General features: G+C 67.4%; 4 protein-coding genes across 6 annotated transcripts; 2 read left to right on the forward strand and 2 right to left on the reverse strand.

The window, feature by feature from the left end:
* Window positions 1-31: 31 nt before the first annotated feature.
* Window positions 32-2,716, reverse strand: AIP (AHR interacting HSP90 co-chaperone). Its single transcript, XM_075755572.1, has 6 exons — window positions 2,503-2,716; window positions 2,202-2,381; window positions 1,627-1,815; window positions 1,268-1,444; window positions 1,010-1,151; window positions 32-886 (listed from the first exon to the last, which is right to left on the reverse strand). Exons 1-6 carry the CDS (start codon window positions 2,599-2,601, stop codon window positions 681-683), a joined length of 993 nt encoding a protein of 330 aa, XP_075611687.1. The 5' UTR covers window positions 2,602-2,716; the 3' UTR covers window positions 32-680.
* Window positions 2,717-3,274: 558 nt separating this feature from the next.
* Window positions 3,275-8,767, forward strand: LOC142602191 (scavenger receptor cysteine-rich type 1 protein M130-like). Its single transcript, XM_075755612.1, has 13 exons — window positions 3,275-4,069; window positions 4,584-4,904; window positions 4,994-5,311; window positions 5,389-5,685; window positions 5,767-6,081; window positions 6,262-6,570; window positions 6,652-6,960; window positions 7,069-7,419; window positions 7,534-7,677; window positions 7,759-7,854; window positions 8,034-8,117; window positions 8,283-8,417; window positions 8,546-8,767. Exons 1-13 carry the CDS (start codon window positions 3,868-3,870, stop codon window positions 8,659-8,661), a joined length of 2,997 nt encoding a protein of 998 aa, XP_075611727.1. The 5' UTR covers window positions 3,275-3,867; the 3' UTR covers window positions 8,662-8,767.
* Window positions 8,768-8,791: 24 nt separating this feature from the next.
* Window positions 8,792-15,029, reverse strand: LOC142602166 (NACHT, LRR and PYD domains-containing protein 3-like). Of its 3 annotated transcripts, none has more exons than XM_075755524.1 (8): window positions 14,740-15,029; window positions 13,887-14,274; window positions 11,512-13,210; window positions 10,821-10,955; window positions 10,185-10,355; window positions 9,764-9,937; window positions 9,491-9,661; window positions 8,792-9,335 (listed from the first exon to the last, which is right to left on the reverse strand). In XM_075755524.1, exons 2-8 carry the CDS (start codon window positions 14,167-14,169, stop codon window positions 9,083-9,085), a joined length of 2,886 nt encoding a protein of 961 aa, XP_075611639.1. In that variant the 5' UTR covers window positions 14,170-14,274; window positions 14,740-15,029; the 3' UTR covers window positions 8,792-9,082. The 3 variants fall into 3 exon arrangements, with proteins under 3 accessions (XP_075611639.1, XP_075611640.1, XP_075611638.1); XM_075755525.1 differs by having other exon boundaries at window positions 11,512-13,355; window positions 13,887-14,326; XM_075755523.1 differs by having other exon boundaries at window positions 14,550-15,029.
* Window positions 15,030-16,695: 1,666 nt separating this feature from the next.
* LOC142602190 (scavenger receptor cysteine-rich type 1 protein M130-like) lies at window positions 16,696-21,844 on the forward strand. Its single transcript, XM_075755611.1, has 13 exons — window positions 16,696-17,097; window positions 17,612-17,932; window positions 18,022-18,339; window positions 18,417-18,713; window positions 18,797-19,111; window positions 19,292-19,600; window positions 19,682-19,990; window positions 20,100-20,450; window positions 20,565-20,712; window positions 20,800-20,885; window positions 21,065-21,148; window positions 21,314-21,448; window positions 21,578-21,844. Exons 1-13 carry the CDS (start codon window positions 16,896-16,898, stop codon window positions 21,691-21,693), a joined length of 2,991 nt encoding a protein of 996 aa, XP_075611726.1. The 5' UTR covers window positions 16,696-16,895; the 3' UTR covers window positions 21,694-21,844.
* Window positions 21,845-21,911: the final 67 nt, after the last annotated feature.

Genomic DNA, 21,911 nt, shown 5'->3' on the forward strand with positions numbered 1-21,911 from the left:
CCTCTTACAGTAATTTTTCTAAGTGACCAGGTGCCTGTGACCAGTTTTACTTCTGTTTATCTTGGCATAGCACGACCAAAGTTTTATATAGATAGCGGTAACAAGCAGTTATTCTATATAAAATATTTACGATGCTGACGTGATGATGTAGTATAGAGGAAACGTGGTCTTGGGATGATAGCAGCAGCCTTGAGAAGTGACGATGCAGGACGTGGCCCAGAGTACAGGCATGAAGGGGTAAGAATTGGGGCACCGGGGCCCCCGCGGTCATAAACTGCTTGGCCAGCCCCAGGCGCGGTGGCTCAGCCCAACATAAAGTATAAAAACATCAAACCAAAAAAAAAATAAAAGCACTTGGCAGAGAGCAGCGGGCTTGAGCTTGTGTCACCCCATGCGTCCGTTCCCGGCGTGACGTTGAGCGTAGGCTGGAGGCTGGCAAGGAGCTTCACCTTTAGGCCGCGTGTCAGCCGTGCGCTGCGATCGCTGTACACCGCTTAATACTGCGACTTAAGTGCACCGCCGTGTCACCGGGCTGCGGCGAGCTCCTGGGTCACTTCAGATGACTTCAAATAAGTAAAACTTGTATTAAACATTAATAAACATCAATGTACATTCCACATGTGGAATATCTAAAAGAACCTGTTCAGAGAGCGTTGGGCTCTCCGGCGCGAGCGTGGGCTCTACTGCGAGAAAATGCCCTTGAAGCGAATCTTGTCCTCGGCATCCTTCTCGCGTAGGCGGGCTTCCAGGCTCCGCAGCTCCTTGGAGACGACGGGGCGCAGCGAGGGGTCGAGGGCCAGCACTTTGGCAAAGTCAGCCTGCGCCTCTGCCACGTTCCACACCGCCGCGTGGGCCTTCCCTCGCTTGAAGTAGGCCTTGACGTTGTCTGCGGGGAGAGAGAGCTGCTGGACGGGTGGAGCGTTGGGGGGGTGGTGTGTGTGTCTCCCCGATACCCACCCACCCCACTGGCACCCACCGCAGCCGGCTGGGCTGGCCCGCGGCTCCTTACCCTCGTACTTGTTGAGGATGGAGGAGCAGTGATCCAGCACCTCGTAGTACTCCTCGCACTGCAGTTTGCACTGGCAGTAATTTAACAGCAGGGGTGTGATCTTCTGGTCGAGCTCGATCCAGTCCGGAGAGCCCGGCTGCTCCTGCAGGATGAGACGGAGGTGGGGGGGGGGGATGAGGGGAAGCTCCCAAGCCCTGCACAGCGGGAGGGATGTGGGGAGGCCCGAGTGCACCCCAGAGAGGGGCCAGGGAGCTCCACCTTCATCTGCAGGTTCTTGAGACAGGCGATGGCATCGTAGTATTTGGCAGCTGCCTCCTGCACCTTGCCCTGCCGGTACAGCTCGTTGCCTTCCTTGTGGATCAGGGGTACAGCCTGCAGTTTCTCCTCATCCGTCATGGCCCACGGGTCCTGCTGGTAAGAGCCGGGCGCCTCCACCTGCCGACACCCCGATGTGAGGGCAGAGCCTGGCTCCGGGCAGGGACAGAGCCCCAGCACCCTCCTGCCCGCAGCCTCAGCTGGGGTGCTGGTGGCCGTCCCCAAGGTCCCCCCAGCCAGGGGCTGGGAAGCGGGAGAGCCTCATCCGTCCCTCCCCGCACCGACAGGAGCAGGTACCTCACCTTGAGCACTTCGATGTCGAAGATGAGGGGCTGGGGGTTCTTCTGGAGCTCGTCGAGGTCGGGGTAGCCCAAGGAGTAATGCTCGTGCAGCTGGGCGATGCTGCAGCAGTGCCGCTGCCCCTCCAGCGGGTCCTTCCCCGCCGCGATGTTGCGCAGGCTCTTGGACACCAGTGGGTAGAGCACCACGTGCTGTGGGACGGTGGGAGGCGGCGCTGCACCGGGGCCGTACCGGGGGGGGGGGGGACACACGGGACCGGGACCCTCCCGCCCTCGCACCGGGGGGGGGCGGTATCAGTGCGCCACGTGTGGGCCCGGCGCTGGCCCCGCCCCAACACACGCCACGCCCCCTGGTCGCTGGCCACGCCTCCCAAACAACACACCACGCCCCCCGGGCGCTGGCCACGCCTCCCCAACCCGCACGCCACGCCCCCTGGTCGCTGGCCACGCCTCCCAAACCAACACACCACGCCCCCCGGGCGCTGGCCACGCCTCCCAAACCCTCTAGCCACGCCCCCAGCAGCAAACCACGCCCCACTCCGCTTCCTCTCCGCCCGCCGCCGCCGGCCCCGCCCCACCTTGGCGTCGCAGCGGAAGCGGGCGCGCTCCCCGGGCCGCATGGTCCGCAGCGCCGCCTCCCACACCGGCAGCTTGAACTTCTTGCCGGCGATCAGCTCCATAGGCTTCCCCCGCGCCCGGCTGTCGTCCAGCGGCGTCTCCTCGTCCCCGCATCTCAGCGTCCGGTAGTGGAAGGTGGCCTGAAGGGGCGAAGTAGGCCGCGGCGTCACCATGGGGACGGTTAGGAGGGCAGCGCATGCGCGTCTCGCCCGTTCCCCCCCCCCCCCCCCCCGGCCCCGGAGGCAGCGGTGCGGCTCTGACCTTGGTGCCGTCGCGGAAGTCGGGCAGCGGCCCGGTGCCCTCCCGCAGCACTTCCTTGTACACGCCGTCCGACCGCAGCTGCTCGACCTGCTGCGCCATCGTCCCCGCGCCGCGCCCCGCCTCGGCTCGCCTCGCCTCGCCTCGGCTCGGCTGTCTCCGCCGCCGCTCGGTTCTTTCCGGACCGACGCGGCCGTGCGGCGGCGCCCCCTGTCGGCGGGGAGTGCGCCCCGCGGGGGGGGCGGTGGCTCCGGGCGGTGGGCGGGGCCAGCCCCGGGGCGGCGGCGGCTCCGGTTCCCGCCGTGCCCCGACCCCCCCCGAGCGGCCCTTCAGGGCACACGGGCGGGATTCCAGAATAAAAACCTCCCGTGACGCTCGACCTCCTCCTTGGAAGGGCCCCGGGAGGGGCGGGGGGGGCGCTCCCGGGGTCCGGGGTGAGGGTCCCCTCCCGCCCTTGGGCCACGGAAGCCGCGTTGTCCCCCTCCTGCCAGCCCCGGCCCGGGGGGGGGGGTCTCCATCCCCGACGGCTCCTCCGGGGCCGTGTGCGGGCAGGAGGGACAGGGGGGCCGTGGCAGGTCCGTGCGACGCCATCGGGGCCATCCCGGGTGACACCGGCGTTGGGGTTGGCCCCACGAGCCGTCCCGGGGTGATACGGGGACGTTTGCAGGTGGCGGGTCCCCGGTCCCTCACGGAGCCCGGCGGCACGTGGCGGTGCTGCCCGCGCTGCCTGCAGGTGTGCCCCCGCAGCCCCCGCAGCGAGGAGGCGGTTCCCCCCCGCCCTGTGCGGTTGCGATGCCACCAACGGCTGCCACCGCCGGTCGCTGGGCCCTGCCACCGCCATCGTGATTTGGGGCTGTTCCTGCGCTTTTGGTGGCTTTGCCCAGGGTTGCACAGCTGCAGCCTTTCGACGTGAACCCGCCTGCAACGTCGCCTCCTCCTACTCACCCTGCGCCGTGTCCCACTGCCCCGGCCAGGCAGCGGCTGCCGGCACCTCTCGGTGACGACGGAGCCTGCCAGGTCCCGTGGCCATGGGTGGCTCAACCCTGTCCTTGTCCTCGTGTGCGACCCAGACCTCGAGGGAGCTCCTACTCCCTCCCACCTCCTGTGCCCATCGGTTTTTGCTGGTGCTCGGTCCCGGCTTAGCCAGGCAGGTTCCCCCCTCCCCAGCACCAGGTCGGCTCCGTGCAGCCGTCAGTGGCGTCACCGCGGGCAGATACCGGCGATGTCGGTAGCACTGCAGGTGGCCGGGGAGCCGCGTGCGGTCGATGCCGATGCCGGGTCCCAGTCTGGGGTGAAACCGCCTCCTTCCTGCCCGCGCCGCGAGGCGAGCGCGGGGACACAACTGCAGGCAGCGCGGGCAGCGCCGCCATGTGCTGCCGGGCTCCGCGAGGGGCTGGGGATGTGCCACCTGCAAACACCGCGGTGAGACGGGGGCTGCTTTGCCTGGGTCCCCCCCGCGGGTCTCCGGGCACCCCCGGGGAGGGCAGCACCCCGAGGAGGGGCGCCGACGTGCCGAGATCTTTGGGCTTTGCCCTGTGCCGGTGCTGCGGGCGGCCCTGTGGAGGCTTTGGTAGGTTTTGGGGTGAATCCTGTCGCCATTGGGACCGGGCTCCTGCGGGGTGCTGGCAGCGGGGTCAGCCCCACGGGGGGACACGGTGGGGAAGGGTCCACGTGCCCCGTACCGGCGGCAGATGCCTCGGGGGGGGAGCTGGCTCTCCCCGGGGACATCCGGGTGCCGACCCACTGTGGCGAGGTGTGTGACGCCAGAAGCGGAGCCGAGCCTCATATTTGGGCACGGAGCACGTTATTGGAGGCCGGGGCCCCGCCAGCCGGGAGATAACCCACCTGATAACGGCTCGAAAGGTGCTGCCGCCTCCATTGGCTCCCGGCTGCGGCGCTGCCTATATATCACCCGCCCCGCACCGGGGGGGGTCTGGCTCGGCGAGATGGTGCCCGTCGGGGTGCTGGGGCTGCTCCTGTATGCTCAGCTCTGTGGGGGTGAGCTCCTGGGGTGGGGGGCAGCCATGGGGCAGGGGACACCCCGCTCCCAGCCCCGGGCTGGGCTCAGCACCCTCCCTCCGCAGGCACCGGGGAGCTGCGGCTGGTGGACGGCGGCGGGCGCTGTGCCGGCCGGGTGGAGGTGAAGCACGAGGGCGAGTGGGGCTCTGTCTGCGTCTACGACTTCGACTGGGATGCCAGATGGGCCACCGTGGTGTGCCGGTACCTGGGCTGTGGCCCGGTGGTCAGGTCATCCCCCTATGCCCCGTTCGGGCAGGGCACCGGCCGGATTTGGCTCCAGCCCTTCTTCTGCCAGGGTGACGAGACGATGCTGCAGGAGTGTCCCCACTTCGGCTGGGGACAGCACTTCTGTGGCCACAACTGGGACGTGGGGGTGACCTGTGCAGGTGAGGGGAGGGGTGGCCGTGCAGGGACACCCGCCGTGTGCCGGGGCATCCCCCAGTGGGGCTGAGGCCGTGCCGGTGCCCCGGTGCAGAGGCGGTGGAGCTGAGGCTGGTCGGCGGCGGGGGTCCCTGTGCCGGGAGGGTGGAGGTGAAGCTGCAGGGACGCTGGGGCTCGGTGGCGGACAACGCCTGGGACATGGAGGATGCCGAGGTGGTATGCCAGCAGCTGGGCTGCGGCTCGGCCGCCGGCGCCTATGCTGCCAGCGCCGTTTTTGGCAAAGGGGACGGCCCCATCAACCTGGCTCTGATCGACTGCCGCGGGGACGAGACCGCCCTCTGGAACTGCGAGATCCGTGGCTGGGGACCCTACACCGGCCCTCACAACTTCGACACCGCCGTCATCTGCCAAGGTAGGAGCCAGGCGGCAGGGAGGGACATGCCAGTCCCAGCACATCCCCCACCACTGACCCTGTGCCTCTCCTGGCAGGGTTCACCCGGCTGGTCGGCAGCGCCAGCGCCTGCGCCGGGCGGCTGGAGGTGCGGCGGGGCCGAACCTGGACCAGCGTCTGCCAGGACCACGTGAACATCAAGGCCGCCCAGGTGGTGTGCCGGGAGCTGGGCTGTGGCACGGCGCTGGCTGTCGCCGGCTGGTTTGAGGCGGGAACGGGGCCGCTCTGGGAGGGGGGGTTCGAGTGCACCGGCACCGAGCTCCTCCTCTCCGCCTGCTCCCAGCAGCAGCCCCGCGGCCAGGGCTGCACCGGCCATGCCGGCATCATCTGCTCCCGTAAGCCCTGGGGACACCGCGGGGGGGTGCTGGGGGGTCCCCGTACCATGGTGTCCCCCCCCAACACCCTTTCTGCCGCAGCCTACACCGGTTTCCGTCTGGGGGACAACAGCTCGAGCTGCGCCGGGCGGGTGGAGGCGGAGGCGGGGGGGACGTGGGGGTCCGTCTGCGCCACCGACTGGGACCTGCCCGACGCCCACGTCCTCTGCCACCACCTGGGCTGCGGCCCCGCGGCCACCGTGCCCCCGGGAGGCTCCTTCGGCGTCGGGGACGGGCCGCTGCGGCGGGACATCTTTGGCTGCGACGGGAGCGAGCGGCACCCGGGCGAGTGCCCCACGGTGGTGCTGGGGGAGCCCCCCTGCCTCCCCGGCCACGCCGCCGCCGTCAACTGCTCAGGTCTGTATGGCACACGCCGGGAAAAGCCTCAGGGGGCTTTTGGGAGCCCCTAAAAATCGGGAGAGGAGGACACGGGGCCATTTTGGGGTGAGGGAAGGGCCGAAGCGGGGCCCCACCATCCCCTCAAGGCCCCCCCAGGGCTGGTGCCATGGCCCCACGGCGCTGCCGGGGATTTTGCAGGCGTTGCTGAGCCCCCGCGGCTGGTGGAGGGGGAGAGCCGGTGCGCCGGGCGGCTGGAGGTCGCCGCAGGCCTCGGTGCCTGGGCCCGTGTGCCGGTGGGGCTGTGGGACGCCCGGGGTGCCGGCGTGGTGTGCCGGCAGCTGAGCTGCGGCGTGCCGGAGAAGATCTACACGGTGCCGGGCTCGGGCACCGCGGCGCTGCGGGGGCTGTGGTGCGCCGGCACCGAGGAGAACGTGGCCCAGTGCAACGTCTCGGGGATGGCCGTCGTGCCGACCAGCAGCCCTGAAGAGGTGGCCATCGTCTGCTCGGGTGAGTGTCCCGGGAAGGGCCGGGGGGGGATGCCGGCACCCCGAGCAGCCGCCCCAGCCCAGTCCCCTCCGTGCCCCGCAGGCAGCCGGCGGGTGAGGCTGGCAGGCGGCCCCGGGCGCTGCGCCGGGCGAGTGGAGATCTACGGCAATGGCACCTGGGGCACCGTCTGCCAGGACACCTGGGACCTCTCGGACGCCACCGTCGTCTGCCGCCAGCTGGGCTGCGGGACGGCCCTGGAGGCACCCGCATCGGCTCGCTTCGGTCCCGGCACGGGGCCGCTGTGGCCGGGGGCCGGTGACTGCGCCGGGACCGAGGCGTCGCTCTGGGACTGCCCGGCCTTGGCACGGCACGTCTGCCGGCGCGGTGGCGGGGCGGGAGCCGTCTGCTCAGGTCAGTGCCGTGCGTCCCCAGATCAGGGAGCGGGGCTGGGGGGGCCATCCCCCCGTGGGGGTCCCCGGCCCAGCCCTGCCGTGACACATCCCCCCCCGCCCCTTGCAGAGCAGCTCTCCCTGCGGCTGGTGGGCGGCAGCACCCGCTGCAACGGGCACCTGGAGGTGCTCTACAACGGCACCTGGGGCCGCGTGTGCGCCAACGGCACCAGCCCCGCCACGGCCACCGCCGTCTGCCGGCAGCTGGGCTGCGGGGACGGGGGCTGGCTGGAGGCCGCCCCTGCCCAGGACCCGGCGCCCGCCTGGCTGTCCTGGGTGGGCTGCGAGGAGGGGGCTCGCTGGCTCTGGCGCTGCCCGGCGGCACCCTGGCACCTGCAGGACTGCAGCCCCGACGGGGACGCCCGCGTCACTTGTCAGGAGGACAGCGATGGCACGAGCGGGACTCCCACCCCATCCCCAGGTAGTCGCTGCCCCGACGGTGCCACTTGCACAGGCAGCTCGGCCTGTGGCAGCAGCCCCCCCGCGCCGGGCTGGCCGGGGTCCCCCCCTCACGCCGCCGGCGACGTCCCCGCAGGTGTCCCCAGCAGCAGCACCCCGGCGGCAGCGGCGGGGACGGCGTCGGTGCCCACGGTCCTGTGGGTGGTCCTGGGGACGCTGCTGTGCCTGGCCCTGGGTGCCCTGGCCGTGCAGGCGTGCCGTGCCCGGGCTCAGCGCCGAGGTGGGTGCCGGTGGGTGGGTGCCAGGGCAGAGCCGGTTTGGGGGTCCCAGGGCCCCGGCTGAGCGCTGCCCGTCATTTCAGGCCCCGACAGAGCCGCGGGCGCCATCTCTGACGCCATCTACGAGGAGCTGGACTACACCCTGACGCCAGAGTACCAGGAGGTGCCCAGTCGCTCGGGTGGGTGCAGCCCCCCCGTGCCCGGTGGTTGCCCCCCGAAGAGCGGGGGGCTCTGTCCCACGGCCCCACCGCAGCACCGGGGCTGGGAGCCCTGGTCAGGGCCCGGTGGCGCGGGGGTGTCCCTCTGCGGCAAGGGGCCGGCTCCGGCCAGCCCCGACACCCCGTCCTCCCCCCGCCAGGCTCCCTGTCGGAGGGGTCGGGGACGAAGCTGCCGTATTACCCCAAGGACAGCGTGGAGCAGAGTGACCCCAAGGCAGCCCCAGGTAGGGGCACAGGGGCAGGACCCCGGTGGGGAGCCCCGGGGGAGAGGGGCCACGGCCAGGCGCTGGGGCACCGAGGGCACACAGCCCCCCCCAGCAGCGTGCAGCAAAGCACCCCCTTTCCCTGCCCCGCGGCTCACTCCCGTGCCCCCCCCGTGCCCGTCCCAGACTCCCCTGCCCAGCACGGCCCCTCGCATTACTATGACGATGCCACGGCTGTGTCGGAAGAGTCCCCCGCTCCCAGCGCTGGGGACATGTCCGAGGGGGAGGCGCAGAGGAGCTGGGGCTGTGTCCCACCCACAGGTAAGAGGGGCCAGAGCCACCCTGTCCCCCGGAGAGCCACCTCCGGGGGGGGCTTGGCTGCGGTGGCGGGCAGGGAGCAGGCAGCAAATCCACGGGGGCTGCGGCAAGCCTTTGCTGCGTCCCCTAAGGTGGGAGCTGCCCCCCGCCAAGTCCCCCGGGAGCCACGAGGGACCCCCCGGCGCAGCCCCCGGGGAACGTGGACTACGACGATGTTGGCATCAGCACCCCGGGGACATCGCTGTGAGGATGCCCGGGTCGTACACGTGCAGGGTGGTGGGGCTGTCCCCAAGAGGGGGTGGCCTTGGCCACAGAGGAGGTCACATCTCCCTGCCCAGGACCGCAGCACAGCAGCAAAACAGCACCTGCAGGGTCGCTTGGGGTTTTTTTTTATTATTATTATTCTTTCACCGTGAATGTCTTTTCTATTAAAACCTGAAACTAAAACGCTTGGAGCCTCGCGTCCAGGGCTGGCACCTCGCTCCGGGGTACGTCGGCCATCCCTCGGGGCTGTGGGGCAGGAGCTGGACCCACAGACACAGCCCTGGGCATGGTGGGGACGGGGCAGGAAGGAGAAGGGCCCGGGGGGTGTCCTGGGACCCCCTGTCCCCCCACGCACGGGGCAGGCTCCAACCCGGGGAGGCTTCCCCCACTTTGGCAGCACCGGGCTAGAACTGGCTCCGGCTGTTGCGAGGACCTCTCCCAAAGGGGGGGACCCCTCTCCTAAAGGCGGGGAGCACCTTCCTGCCCCCCGGGTCCCCCACGCCGGGCAGGACCCCGCGGTGGAAGGGCAGCCGGGCCATGGCCCCCGCCTGCGGCACATCCTGCTCGAGGAAGTACCCGATCTTCAGGTCGGGCTTCAGCGCCCGCACGGCAGCCAGCTCCCGCAGCGCTTCCTCGTTTAACCCAGACGTGCTCAGTCTTTAAATTCAAAAGGAAGAGAAAAGGAGAAGGGCTCTTAAAACCCACCCCCTGCTTTCCGGGACGCTGGGTATCCCCCTCCGCGTCCTGCAGCATCCGAGCCCGAAATGCCGGCACGGGGACGCCGGGGATGGAAGGGGGACGTGCGGGCTTACCCCAGGGCCCGCAGCGAGCAGGCGGGATGCCGGAGCTGCTGGCAGAGCTGCAGGACGCCGTCAGCTCCCAGCTCGTTGTCGCTCAGGTCCAGGCAGGCGAGGCTGGGGCTCTCCACCAGCCAAGCGGCCAGGGCTCGGCAGCAGGCGCCCGTCAGCCGGCAGCTCCCCAACCTGCGCGACCGAGGCAAAGGGGGACGCGGGGTTTGAGCACCCGGTTGGTGACCCGCTCCGGGTGGGAAGGATGGAGCGCCGGCCGGCCCCGCGGCCCCTTACCGCAGCGTCCGCAGCCGGCAGGTGCGGCGCCGGAGCCCCTCGCACAGCAGCTGCACGCCGGCATCGCGCAGCCCCTCGCTGAAGGACAAATCCAGCTCTTCCAGGCACGGGCTGGTGCCCAGCACGGCGGCGAGGTCCTCGCAGCAGGCGCTGGTGAGGCGGGAGTACCACAGCCTGCCGGGGACCAGCAGGACGGACCCTCAGGGCCAGCCCCTGCCGTGCCACCCCACCGCGGTGACGGTCCCCAGCCTGGTGTCACTGCTTTCAAGCTCCTCGCCCTGGGAGAGTGGGGCAGAGGGACGATGCCACCCCAGAGGGACGGTTTTGGGGTACCTCCCCAGCACCGTGCCCCAGCCCGCGGGTTTGGCCGCCTGGGAGGTGCCCGGGGGGGGATGCCCGTGGGGTGCCCGGGGCCACTCACCGCAGGACGCGCAGGCGGCAGCCGGGTTGCCGCAGCCCCTCGCAGAGCAGGCGCACGCCACCGTCGCTCAGCGTGCCGTCGCCCAGCTCCAGCCGGGCCAGGCTGGGGTGTTCGGCCAGCAGCGCCGCCAGCTCCGCGCAGCAGCTCTCCGACAGCCCACACCACCACAGCCTGCAGGGAGAGCCGCAGAGAACAGACGGGCTCATCACACCTGCCCCCAGCTGCTCACCTCTGCCACCTGGCCAATCAGCATGGAGGGACCACATCCTCCCAACATGTGTCCAATCAGCATGGAGGGAACCCACCCAGCACCAATCCGCATGGAGGGACCCCACCCAACATCCCACAGCCAATCCGCATGGAGGGACCCCACCCATGGCCCAGCCAATCAGCAGGTGGGACCCCACCCACCACATGCTGGTGGTCCCCAGGGTGCGGTGGGCAGTGTGGGGGGTGTTGGTGTTCCCTGTGCTGCTCCCACTCCCTGTACAGCACCCACCTGCCACCTGCTCCCCTCTGGTTTGGGTGCCCCCCACCCGTACCCCAGAGCCAGCTGGGGTGACCAGGCCCCGGCCTCGCACCCTCCCTGTGCCAGCGGCTGTGGTTTTGGTTTGGCGCCGAGCGCAGGTCTCTTACCGGAGTGCCCGCAGGTTGCTGCCCGGGTGCCGCAGTGCCCGGCAGAGCGGGTGGATGGGGGAGTGCAGCTCCTCTCGCTGCCGCTCGGTGAGGACACGGGGATGGGGACGTCCTCCAGCTCCTGAGGCACCGGAGCTGCAGGGGGACAGGGCCCCGGGGGGCACGGGCAGCCCTCACCGGTGCTGGGAGCTCCCGGCTTCGATGCTGGCACGCCACACCCCCGAAGAAGAGCGTGCCACCAGCTCCTCAGGAGGGACCTCCATGGCTTTGGAGATGCAAAGGATCACGAGCGTTACTGCTGGAGTTACCCCGCTCTCAGGTAAAGCTTGGGGCGTACTTGCCGTTTCAGCACCGGGGATCTGCCCTTCGCATGCGAGAAGGGGGATGTGAAGCCAAAGTGACCCCCGGGTGCAGATGGGCCCGTTCGGGCTGGGGAAGGTGAGTTGAGATGCTCCGTCTCCACCAATCCCACCACATGCAGCGGATGGAGGAGCCCAGGTGATCCTTATCCTCCCACAATTCTCCCCAGGAAAAAGGCAAACATCCCCCGCTGAGGAATGAAATGCCCAGTGAAAGGACAAGCTGGTCTTTGGGTGGAAGGAGCTGAAGTGCCTCTAAACCCATCCTTTGGGTGGAGAAGGAGACTTCTTTGCGATTTTGGGTTGCTGGAGCAGAGAGGGGCAGTACTTACCGAGGCACCGAGGCATGCGGCTCCTCCCCGGGATCGTCCTGGTCGAAGGAGCATCCCCGGAGGGTGACGCAGCCCAGCTCAGCCCACTGCCTGATGCAGAAGGAAAGAGCCATTTGGTCGTACAGGGTCAAGTTGACGTCCTGCAAGTCTAGGTCGGTGAAACGACCCAACGCACTTTGCACGAAGCTTTCCTCGTTCATCTCAAACAAAAAGTGGAAAGTGTCCAAGTCTGAAACCTTCAGCGCTTGGCTGGGATGGGAGATGCCTCTGTGCCTCCCCTGAAGCCACCTCAGCATATCTTCCCTGGCTTGCGGTGAAATTCTGCACCCGATGATTTTGTCCGCATACTCTATTGATTTTTGGCTTACCAGACCAAACAGGAAGCGCACCATCAAGTTCAAATCCTTCCTGGACTTGCTATAGCTTTCGAATAACATATTTACGTCCTTCACGAGAGCCCCCGAGTCACCGACCATTTCCTCGTTGTCCTCCAGGACGTAAAACATCGCTGCAAAAAACTCCTGGAGGTGCAGGTGAGTGAAGCTGTAGGTGTTCTCATGGTCTAGGCCTTTCTTTGAGACCTCCTCATTGAGGAAGAGGGGGAGAAGGTCCGGCTGGTCCAAGCCACGGTCCTTGATTTCCCTCTCCTCAAAGAGGACCTTGTGCTTCCAGATGCCATCAGCGGCCAAGGAGCCGAGCTTGTGCAGGAACTGCTGGAGGTCCTGCGGGTTGTCCCTGCTTCTGCACTTCATTAACCGGGAGAGGTAAAAGACGCTCATCTGCGTGGTGGCTTTAGAGCACTCGACGAGGTTTTTCTTCTTGTGAAGCTCTTGTTCAAGGATGGTGCAGACGGTCCAGCTCATGACAGGGATGACACACAAGCTGTAGAGGATCTCGTTGCCCCTGGCAAACCTGAAGGCCGCATCGGCTTCACTGTAGTTCTCAAAATACCTGTGGAAATACTGCTCCCTCATGGCTGCCGACAATCCCAGTATTTCGGCGTAATACTGGCCCTCCAGGCACCGCCCCAGGCTTTGAAGGGCTGTTGGCCTCGTGGTGATGAGCAAGGAGGACTTGGGGAGAAGAGTCTTCTTCAACAAGCTCATCAGGGTGGTTTCCAGCGGCTTCACTTCTCTGGGGTGGGAGCTCAGCTCATCTGTGGGCTGAACCAAGGAAAGTCCCAGGGCCTCAAAACCATCAAAAATGAACAAGATCTTCTGCTGGTCATCCAGGATCTTCCCAATCGGTGGTGTTCGCCGGTGAGGGCAGCACTTTGAGATGAGGTCTGCCAGGCTCGCTTCCTTGGTGAAGGCAAGGTCTTTACAGTCTATGCAGAAGACGTAGTCAAACTGTGCGTAGAGGGTCCCTTCCACCCACTCCACCATCACCTTCCTGACCGTCATTGTCTTCCCCATCCCCGGGGCCCCCACCAGCACCACGACCTGCAGCGTTTGCCCATCTTCATCGAGTTTAAACAGCGTCTGCGCAGTGACGGTGGCTGCTCCGTTGCAGACCTCGGCACATCCACGGCCGGCGCCCACAGCTTCATGCTCACCTCCGCGCTTGCTCCAAGGTTTCCTGGCGATGGTCAGGTTGGTGTAGCGGCTGCTGACGGACAGGTTCTCCCCGAGACAGGAGTTCACATCTTTGTACCGGAGGAACTCCCGGGCCACGTGCTCTCTGTATTTCCGCTTGTACTCTGCACTGGCGAGAAGCAGAGTCAGTCCCAAGCACAGCCGGATTCCCGAGGAGCTCCTAACCAGCCCAACCGCGCTCCTGACACGCCAACGGGACACTTGTTTCAACGCTTTCCTAAGTCTGGCAGAGGGGATAAGGCCATCGGTCTGTGAGAACTTTGGGCCTCCGTTCAGCTGGGGGGTCCTTCTCTGCTACGTCCCCCCATCATCCTGATCCATCAAGCCCTGTTTTAACCGCCCTGCAATCCCCATCCACCGTGGGAGCAGACGCAATTGCCCGGGGCCACCTGCAGCCTCCGTCCCCCTCTTGCTCGTGCCCCGGAGGCCAAAGGCACCGTCCCCCTCTTGCTCCCGGGGATGCCTGCGGCTCCAAGGCGTTACCCCACGTGAGCTCTGCAGAGATGCCCTGGATCCCCGTCCCAGGAGGAGAGGATCTGCCCAGCTGCCTGCCAGGCGGTGCTGAGAGCTGCAGGCTCTTCTCCAGGAGGAGAGGGAGCCCGGCAGTAAGTGGGGAGAGCAAGAGGACAGCCCCCACGCTAACAGGATCACAGCGGGACGTCTTCACGTTCCCAGGCTCCCTGGGAAGCCGAAACCTGCTCTTACCAACTTCTACCTGTCTCCAAGGCCACTCAAGGGAACAAGAGGCAAAGAAAAGCAAAATGTAGGCTGGCTTCCTACCTTTCACCTTCTCACCCAGGAGTTTCTCAGCGAGGTCTCTCTGGTTCATCTCTTCGAACAACCTAATCGCTACGTCCATGGCGGTGTCTTCGCTGTAGTTCTTGCCCATGCAGCTGACCAGCGTGCAAGGTTTGGTGGCCTTTGCCAGCGAATCCCTGGGGATATCGTGTCCTCCTTCTGCACAAACCTCCGATAACTTTGTCTTAAACTCCCAAAAGTCTTTAGGTGCGAGACCTTGGAGTGCTTGTAAGAGGACGGCTAATGCACGCTCTTCCCCTGCCATGCCAGGATGTCACCTGAAAATACCAGCGGTTAGAAGTCCCGGCTGTGCCACGGCAAGAGGTTTTGGAGCTGAGCACCGAGTTTGTCCTGTACAGCGCGGTTCTTCCTGCGATGGAAAGACTGGGAACAGTCACCCCAGCTCCGCAAGGTCGGCAGGGCTGCAGATTCCCCCCCCGGGATGCGGCACAGGAGATAGAAAAGCCCCCCAAAAAGCATCGTGGGGGCTTCTAACCAGACTGGGAGCTGCAGCCCCTCAGGGCAGAGCCCCTCCGGCCCCAGGGACAGCCCGGTCCCCACCGCCCCGCCTGGCCGGTTCCCCATCCCGCCGTGCCCGCACCGTCCCTCGGCGCAGCGTGGCCGGCCGTGCCGCGATGCACTCACCGCACCGGGCGGCAGGATGGTGGGTGGCTGCCAGAAGGGCTGAGGCGCTGCCCGAAATCCCAGTCCCGCGCGCAGGCAGGTTTCGCTTTTCAATGGCAGCCCAACATCCGGCACACCCTTCCTCCTTCCTCGCCGCGGGACGACTCGCCAGCCGGCCTCCATAAAACCACCCGGGTGGGCAATTTCCTACCTGAAGGATTCCCGGCAACAAGCCCACAAGGCAGATGCTGGTTTTGGGGAGAAAAGGCGGCTTTAGGAAAGCGCGCTGATGCTCGCAGATGCCGCAGCCCCTCTGCTGCCTCTCGCCTCCCCGGTGCTGGCAGCTCACCCTCCTCCTAACAACAGGTTGTGGGTTCAACTGAAAAGCCCCTGAATTTCCAACCCTGCCAGAGAAAATGCGCTTTGCTCGGGGTCCCCAAGCCTTTTACTAGCTTGGTAAGAAAAGTCACGGACCCTCCTCCTCCTCCTCCTCCTCCTCCTCCTCCTCCTCCTCCTTTGGGGTTCCTTATTTCTGCTATCGCTCTTCTCCTCCCCATTTCCAATCTCCCGGGTCTTTAGGAGATAAGTGCCATCCCCCGGCTCCTCGGGAGCAGATCTGGCTGGAATTAGTTTCCTGTAAACTCAGGAGAACAGAGGGAAGCTGCAGTTTCCTGCAGGAATTACTGCCTGCTGCAGCTTTCACCCTGGAGTGTCAGGGGGGACACCTCCAAGGGGACCCCATCACGGACAACGTGGAGCTAAATTTAGGTGCTTGCAAAAGCAGAGTAGGATAGAGAAATTAAAAATAGCTGCGGGAAATGGAGCATTAGACTGTGAGCTGTCAGAGGAAGAGGATTATCCGGGTGATATGTCTGAAAGGGAAAGGAAAAAGGAGCTGGGAACAACAGTCCCTGTCCCGGGGCACGTGAGATGGCAAAATAAAGCACAGTGGTGGATTGGAGCGTGGCACTTTGAGAAATGCCTTCACGTTTTAGATCAAACGGGAATGAAATAGCTCAATGCTTCGAGCTTGTCCTACGCCAGCCTTGGCTCCGACGTGCGCTAAGGGGTCAGTTCTGCTGAGTGCGGTGAGCCAGATCGCCCAGCAGGTAGCTGCGAAATCAGCAGCGCAAAGATGGATCCAGAAACTGGGAGAAGCTGGAGAAGATTTTTCTGAGCCAATGCAGGATTGCTAAGATACCGGCGGGATGCGGTGCCGTATCCCACCGGCCCTTTGCTGGCGCGGCACCGTGATGAGTCACAGGGACTCGCTGCTCGAAGGTGGAGATCAAACGGAGGGGTGCTGCTACCTCTGCGTTCAGGGGAAAAGGGGAAAATTTAACATGGGGGCCAAGCAGGACCCGTGACTCGTGGTAACGAGGGGGTGGGCACCGGAGCTGAGGAGGCAGAGGAATAAGGGATGTTTGGGAAATGGTGATGGCAGAGGGGAAAAACTCCAACTGGATTACAGATGTGAAGGGCTCTGGAGAGCATTAAAGGATTTAGCAGGAGATGTGAGGAAGTGGGATGGGGTTTGCTGGAAGGAGCGATGCACAGCTCAGAGGAGCAGTAGCGGGAGAGCGTGATGCTCCTGCGTCTCTGCCGGCTCCCAGCTGGCCGAAGGCGTCGGTAAGGAGGGTGGCTTCCAGCCGGCACTGCCCGCACAAATGGGTGCCGTACCTGCGGGCACAGGCTCATGCCAGAAACTTGCTCAAACTGTTGTCTCCAGAGACTAAAGAAAAAACCATCTTACGTGGATGGTGTTCCAGCGACCGGAGCTACTGAAGAGGTGAGAGGTACCAAGTTTTAATATGAGTAGACTGAGCAGGATTTGAAGTAGGCGCTGAAGCGCAAGCTGAGGTTAACTACGGGGAATTTCAACTGGCAAGCCAGGAAGACCGATAGGTACAAGAGTGGTTAAAGCTTTGCACAAACTTCAGGCTTTGTCTGATCGCGGCCAGACGGTCTGCAGCATCCTTGCTGGACTCCTTACAGCTCTTGAGATCTGGATCCACCCAGGCTGGGGCCTCACAGTTGAAGCATTGCAAAAATGCTCTACAATAGAAATAACCTGACGACCTTAGTGGGTTTATTCGCTCCCAGGATCAGCCTTGCGGGACAACAATTTGAGGAGAAGCAGCTAGACCTAGGTTCCCCCCTCCCCGGCACCGGGTCGGCTCCGTGCAGCCGTCAGTGGCGTCACCGCGGGCAGATACCGGCGATGTCGGTAGCACTGCAGGTGGCCGGGGAGCCGCGTGCGGTCGATGCCGATGCCGGGTCCCCGCCTGGGGTGAAACCGCCTCCTTCCTGCCCACGCTGCGAGGCGAGCGCGGGGACACAACTGCAGGCAGCGCGGGCAGCGCCGCCATGTGCTGCCGGGCTCCGCGAGGGGCTGGGGATGTGCCACCTGCAAACACGGCGGTGAGACGGGGGCTGCTTTGCCTGGGTCCCCCCCGCGGGTCTCCGGGCACCCCCGGGGAGGGCAGCACCCCAAGGAGGGGCGCCGACGTGCCGAGATCTTTGGGCTTTGCCCTGTGCCGGTGCTGCGGGCGGCCCTGTGGAGGCTTTGGTAGGTTTTGGGGTGAATCCTGTCGCCATTGGGACCGGGCTCCTGCCGGGCGCTGGCAGCGGGGTCAGCCCCACGGGGGGACACGGTGGGGAAGGGCCCACGTGCCCCGTGCCGGCGGCAGATGCCTCGGGGGTGGAGCTGGCTCTCCCCGGGGACATCCGGGTGCCGACCCACTGTGGCGAGGTGTGTGACGCCAGAAGCGGAGCCGAGCCTCATATTTGGGCACGGAGCACGTTATTGGAGGCCGGGGCCCCGCCAGCCGGGAGATAACCCACCTGATAACGGCTCGAAAGGTGCTGCCACCTCCATTGGCTCCCGGCTGCGGCGCTGCCTGTATATTACCCGCCCCGCACCGGGGGGGGTCTGGCTCGGCGAGATGGTGCCCGTCGGGGTGCTGGGGCTGCTCCTGTATGCTCAGCTCTGTGGGGGTGAGCTCCCGGGGTGGGGGGCAGCCATGGGGCAGGGGACACCCCGCTCCCAGCCCCGGGCTGGGCTCAGCACCCTCCCTCCGCAGGCACCGGGGAGCTGCGGCTGGTGGACGGCGGCGGGCGCTGTGCCGGCCGGGTGGAGGTGAAGCACGAGGGCGAGTGGGGCTCCGTCTGCATCTACGACCTCGACCGGGATACCAAATGGGCCACCGTGGTGTGCCGGTACCTGGGCTGTGGCCCGGTGGTCAGGTCATCCCCCTACGCCCCGTTCGGGCAGGGCACCGGCCGGATTTGGCTCCAGCCCTTCTTCTGCCAGGGTGACGAGACGATGCTGCAGGAGTGTCCCAACTACGGCTGGGGACAGCACTTCTGTGGCCACAACTGGGACGTGGGGGTGACCTGTGCAGGTGAGGGGAGGGGTGGCCGTGCAGGGACACCCGCCGTGTGCCGGGGCATCCCCCAGCGGGGCTGAGGCCGTGCCGGTGCCCCGGTGCAGAGGCGGTGGAGCTGAGGCTGGTCGGCGGCGGGGGTCCCTGTGCCGGGAGGGTGGAGGTGAAGCTGCAGGGACGCTGGGGCTCAGTGGCGGACAACGCCTGGGACATGGAGGATGCCGAGGTGGTATGCCAGCAGCTGGGCTGCGGCTCGGCCGCCGGTGCCTATTATGCCAGCGCCCTCTTCGGCCAAGGGGACGGCCCCATCAACCTGGCTTGGATCGACTGCCGCGGGGACGAGACCGCCCTCTGGAACTGCGAGATCCAGGGATGGGGACCCTACACCGGCCCTCATGGGTCTGACACCGCCGTCATCTGCCAAGGTAGGAGCCAGGCGGCAGGGAGGAATGCGCCAGTCCCGGCACGTCCCCCACCACTGACCCTGTGCCTCTCCTGGCAGGGTTCACCCGGCTGGTCGGCAGCGCCAGCGCCTGCGCCGGGCGGCTGGAGGTGCGGCGGGGCCGAACCTGGACCAGCGTCTGCCAGGACCACGTGGACATCAAGGCCGCCCAGGTGGTGTGCCAGGAGCTGGGCTGTGGCACGGCGCTGGCTGTCGCCGGCTGGTTTGAGGCGGGAACGGGGCCGCTCTGGGAGGGGGGGTTCGAGTGCACCGGCACCGAGCTCCTCCTCTCCGCCTGCTCCCAGCAGCAGCCCCGCGGCCAGGGCTGCACCGGCCATGCCGGCATCATCTGCTCCCGTAAGCCCTGGGGACACCGCGGGGGGGGTGCTGGGGGGTCCCCGTACCATGGTGTCCCCCCCCCAACACCCTTTCTGCCGCAGCCTACACCGGTTTCCGTCTGGGGGACAACAGCTCGAGCTGCGCCGGGCGGGTGGAGGCGGAGGCGGGGGGGACGTGGGGGTCCGTCTGCGCCACCGACTGGGACCTGCCCGACGCCCACGTCCTCTGCCACCACCTGGGCTGCGGCCCCGCCGCCACCGTGCCCCCGGGAGGCTCCTTCGGCGTCGGGGACGGGCCGCTGCGGCGGGACATCTTTGGCTGCGACGGGAGCGAGCGGCACCCGGGCGAGTGCCCCACGGTGGTGCTGGGGGAGCCCCCCTGCCTCCCCGGCCACGCCGCCGCCGTCAACTGCTCAGGTCTGTATGGCACACGCCGGGAAAAGCCTCAGGGGGCTTTTGGGAGCCCCTAAAAATCGGGAGAGGAGGACACAGGGCCATTTTGGGGCGAGGGAAAGGCCGAAGCGGGGCCCCACCATCCCCTCAAGGCCCCCCCAGGGCTGGTGCCACGGCCCCACGGTGCTGCCGGGGATTTTGCAGGCGTTGCCGAGCCCCCGCGGCTGGTGGAGGGGGAGAGCCGGTGCGACGGGCGGCTGGAGGTCGCCGCAGGCCTCGGTGCCTGGGCCCGTGTGCCGGCGGGGCTGTGGGACGCCCGGGGTGCCGGCGTGGTGTGCCGGCAGCTGAGCTGCGGCGTGCCGGAGAAGATCTACACGGTGCCGGGCTCGGTCACCGCGGCGCTGCGGGGGCTGTGGTGCGCCGGCACCGAGGAGAACGTGGCCCAGTGCAACGTCTCGGGGATGGCCGTCGTGCCGACCAGCAGCCCTGAAGAGGTGGCCATCGTCTGCTCGGGTGAGTGTCCCGGGAAGGGCCGGGGGGGGATGCCGGCACCCCGAGCAGCCGCCCCAGCCCGGTCCCCTCCGTGCCCCGCAGGCAGCCGGCGGGTGAGGCTGGCAGGCGGCCCCGGGCGCTGCGCCGGGCGAGTGGAGATCTACGGCAATGGCACCTGGGGCACCGTCTGCCAGGACACCTGGGGCCTCTCGGACGCCACCGTCGTCTGCCGCCAGCTGGGCTGCGGGACGGCCCTGGAGGCACCCGCATCGGCTCGCTTCGGTCCCGGCACGGGGCCGCTGTGGCCGGGGGCCGGTGACTGCGCCGGGACCGAGGCGTCGCTCTGGGACTGCCCGGCCTTGGCACGGCACGTCTGCCGGCGCGGTGGCGGGGCGGGAGCCGTCTGCTCAGGTCAGTGCCGTGCGTCCCCAGATCAGGGAGCGGGGCTGGGGGGGGCCATCCCCCCGTGGGGGTCCCCGGCCCAGCCCTGCCGTGACACATCCCCCCCCGCCCCGTGCAGAGCAGCTCTCCCTGCGGCTGGTGGGCGGCAGCACCCGCTGCAACGGGCACCTGGAGGTGCTCTACAACGGCACCTGGGGCCGCGTGTGCGCCAACGGCACCAGCCCCGCCACGGCCACCGCCGTCTGCCGGCAGCTGGGCTGTGGGGACGGGGGCTGGCTGGAGGCCGCCCCTGCCCAGGACCCGGCGCCCGCCTGGCTGTCCTGGGTGGGCTGCGAGGAGGGGGCTCGCTGGCTCTGGCGCTGCCCGGCGGCACCCTGGCACCTGCAGGACTGCAGCCCCGACGGGGACGCCCGCGTCACTTGTCAGGAGGACAGCGATGGCACGAGCGGGACTCCCACCCCATCCCCAGGTAGTCGCTGCCCCGACGGTGCCACTTGCACAGGCAGCTCGGCCTGTGGCGGCAGCCCCCCCATGCCGGGCTGGCCGGGGTCCCCCCCTCACACCGCCGGCGATGTCCCCGCAGGTGTCCCCAGCAGCAGCACCCCAGCGGCAGCGGCGGGGACGGCGTCGGTGCCCACGGTCCTGTGCGTGGTCCTGGGGACGCTGCTGTGCCTGGCCCTGGGCGCCCTGGCCGTGCAGGCGTGCCGTGCCCGGGCTCAGCGCCGAGGTGGGTGCCGGTGGGTGGGTGCCAGGGCAGAGCCGGTTTGGGGGTCCCAGGGCCCCGGCTGAGCGCTGCCCGTCATTTCAGGCCCCGACAGAGCCGCGGGCGCCATCTCTGACGCCATCTATGAGGAGCTGGACTACACCCTGACGCCGGAGTACCAGGAGGTGCCCAGTCGCTCGGGTGGGTGCAGCCCCCCCGTGCCCGGTGGTTGCCCCCCGAAGAGCGTGGGGCTCTGTCCCACGGCCCCACCGCAGCACCGGGGCTGGGAGCCCTGGTCAGGGCCCGGTGGCGCGGGGGTGTCCCTCTGCGGCAAGGGGCCGGCTCCGGCCAGCCCCGACACCCCGTCCTCCCCCCGCCAGGCTCCCTGTCGGAGGGGTCGGGGACGAAGCTGCCGTATTACCCCAAGGACAGCGTGGAGCAGAGCGACCCCAAGGCAGCCCCAGGTAGGGGCACAGGGGCAGGACCCCGGTGGGGAGCCCCGGGGGAGAGGGGCCACGGCCAGGCACTGGGGCACCGAGGGCACACAGCCCCCCCCAGCAGCGTGCAGCAAAGCACCCCCTTTCCCTGTCCCGCGGCTCACTCCCGTGCCCCCCCCGTGCCCGTCCCAGACTCCCCTGCCCAGCACGGCCCCTCGCATTACTATGACGATGCCACGGCTGTGTCGGAAGAGTCCCCCGCTCCCAGCGCTGGGGACATGTCCGAGGGGGAGGCGCAGAGGAGCTGGGGCTGTGTCCCACCCACAGGTAAGAGGGGCCAGAGCCACCCTGTCCCCCCGGAGAGCCACCTCCGGGGGGGGCTTGGCTGCGGTGGCAGGCAGGGAGCAGGCAGCAAATCCAGGGGGGCTGCGGCAAGCCTTTGCTGCGTCCCCTAAGGTGGGAGCTGCCCCCCGCCAAGTCCCCCGGGAGCCACGAGGGACCCCCCGGCGCAGCCCCCGGGGAACGTGGACTACGACGATGTTGGCATCAGCACCCCGGGGACATCGCTGTGAGGATGCCCGGGTCGTACACGTGCAGGGTGGTGGGGCTGTCCCCAAGAGGGGGTGGCCTTGGCCACAGAGGAGGTCACATCTCCCTGCCCAGGACCGCAGCACAGCAGCAAAACAGCTCCTGCAGGGTCGCTTGGGGTTTTTTTTTATTATTATTATTCTTTCACCGTGAATGTCTCTTTTCTATTAAAACCTGAAACTAAAACGCTTGGAGCCTCGCG

This window comes from Balearica regulorum, chromosome 5, assembly GCF_011004875.1.
Source record: "Balearica regulorum gibbericeps isolate bBalReg1 chromosome 5, bBalReg1.pri, whole genome shotgun sequence".
Classification (NCBI taxonomy): Eukaryota; Metazoa; Chordata; class Aves; order Gruiformes; family Gruidae; genus Balearica; species Balearica regulorum.

Coding starts and splice junctions, on each gene's coding strand:
- LOC142602166 (XM_075755524.1), bottom strand. CDS start 14,169: ATGGCAGGGGAAGAGCGTGCATTAGCCGTCCTCTTACAAGCACTCCAA. Junction 9,938..10,184: donor TGCCGCCTGCGCGTCCTGCG/GTGAGTGGCCCC, acceptor GGTCCCCGGCAG/GCTGTGGTACTCCCGCCTCA. Junction 9,336..9,490: donor TGCTCGCTGCGGGCCCTGGG/GTAAGCCCGCAC, acceptor TTGAATTTAAAG/ACTGAGCACGTCTGGGTTAA.
- AIP (XM_075755572.1), bottom strand. CDS start 2,601: ATGGCGCAGCAGGTCGAGCAGCTGCGGTCGGACGGCGTGTACAAGGAA. Junction 1,445..1,626: donor TCGACATCGAAGTGCTCAAG/GTGAGGTACCTG, acceptor GGGTGTCGGCAG/GTGGAGGCGCCCGGCTCTTA. Junction 887..1,009: donor CATCCTCAACAAGTACGAGG/GTAAGGAGCCGC, acceptor CTCTCCCCGCAG/ACAACGTCAAGGCCTACTTC.
- LOC142602190 (XM_075755611.1), top strand. CDS start 16,896: ATGTGCTGCCGGGCTCCGCGAGGGGCTGGGGATGTGCCACCTGCAAAC. Junction 18,714..18,796: donor TGCCGGCATCATCTGCTCCC/GTAAGCCCTGGG, acceptor TTTCTGCCGCAG/CCTACACCGGTTTCCGTCTG. Junction 19,601..19,681: donor GGTGGCCATCGTCTGCTCGG/GTGAGTGTCCCG, acceptor CGTGCCCCGCAG/GCAGCCGGCGGGTGAGGCTG.
- LOC142602191 (XM_075755612.1), top strand. CDS start 3,868: ATGTGCTGCCGGGCTCCGCGAGGGGCTGGGGATGTGCCACCTGCAAAC. Junction 6,571..6,651: donor GGTGGCCATCGTCTGCTCGG/GTGAGTGTCCCG, acceptor CGTGCCCCGCAG/GCAGCCGGCGGGTGAGGCTG. Junction 7,678..7,758: donor TGCCCGGGCTCAGCGCCGAG/GTGGGTGCCGGT, acceptor CCGTCATTTCAG/GCCCCGACAGAGCCGCGGGC.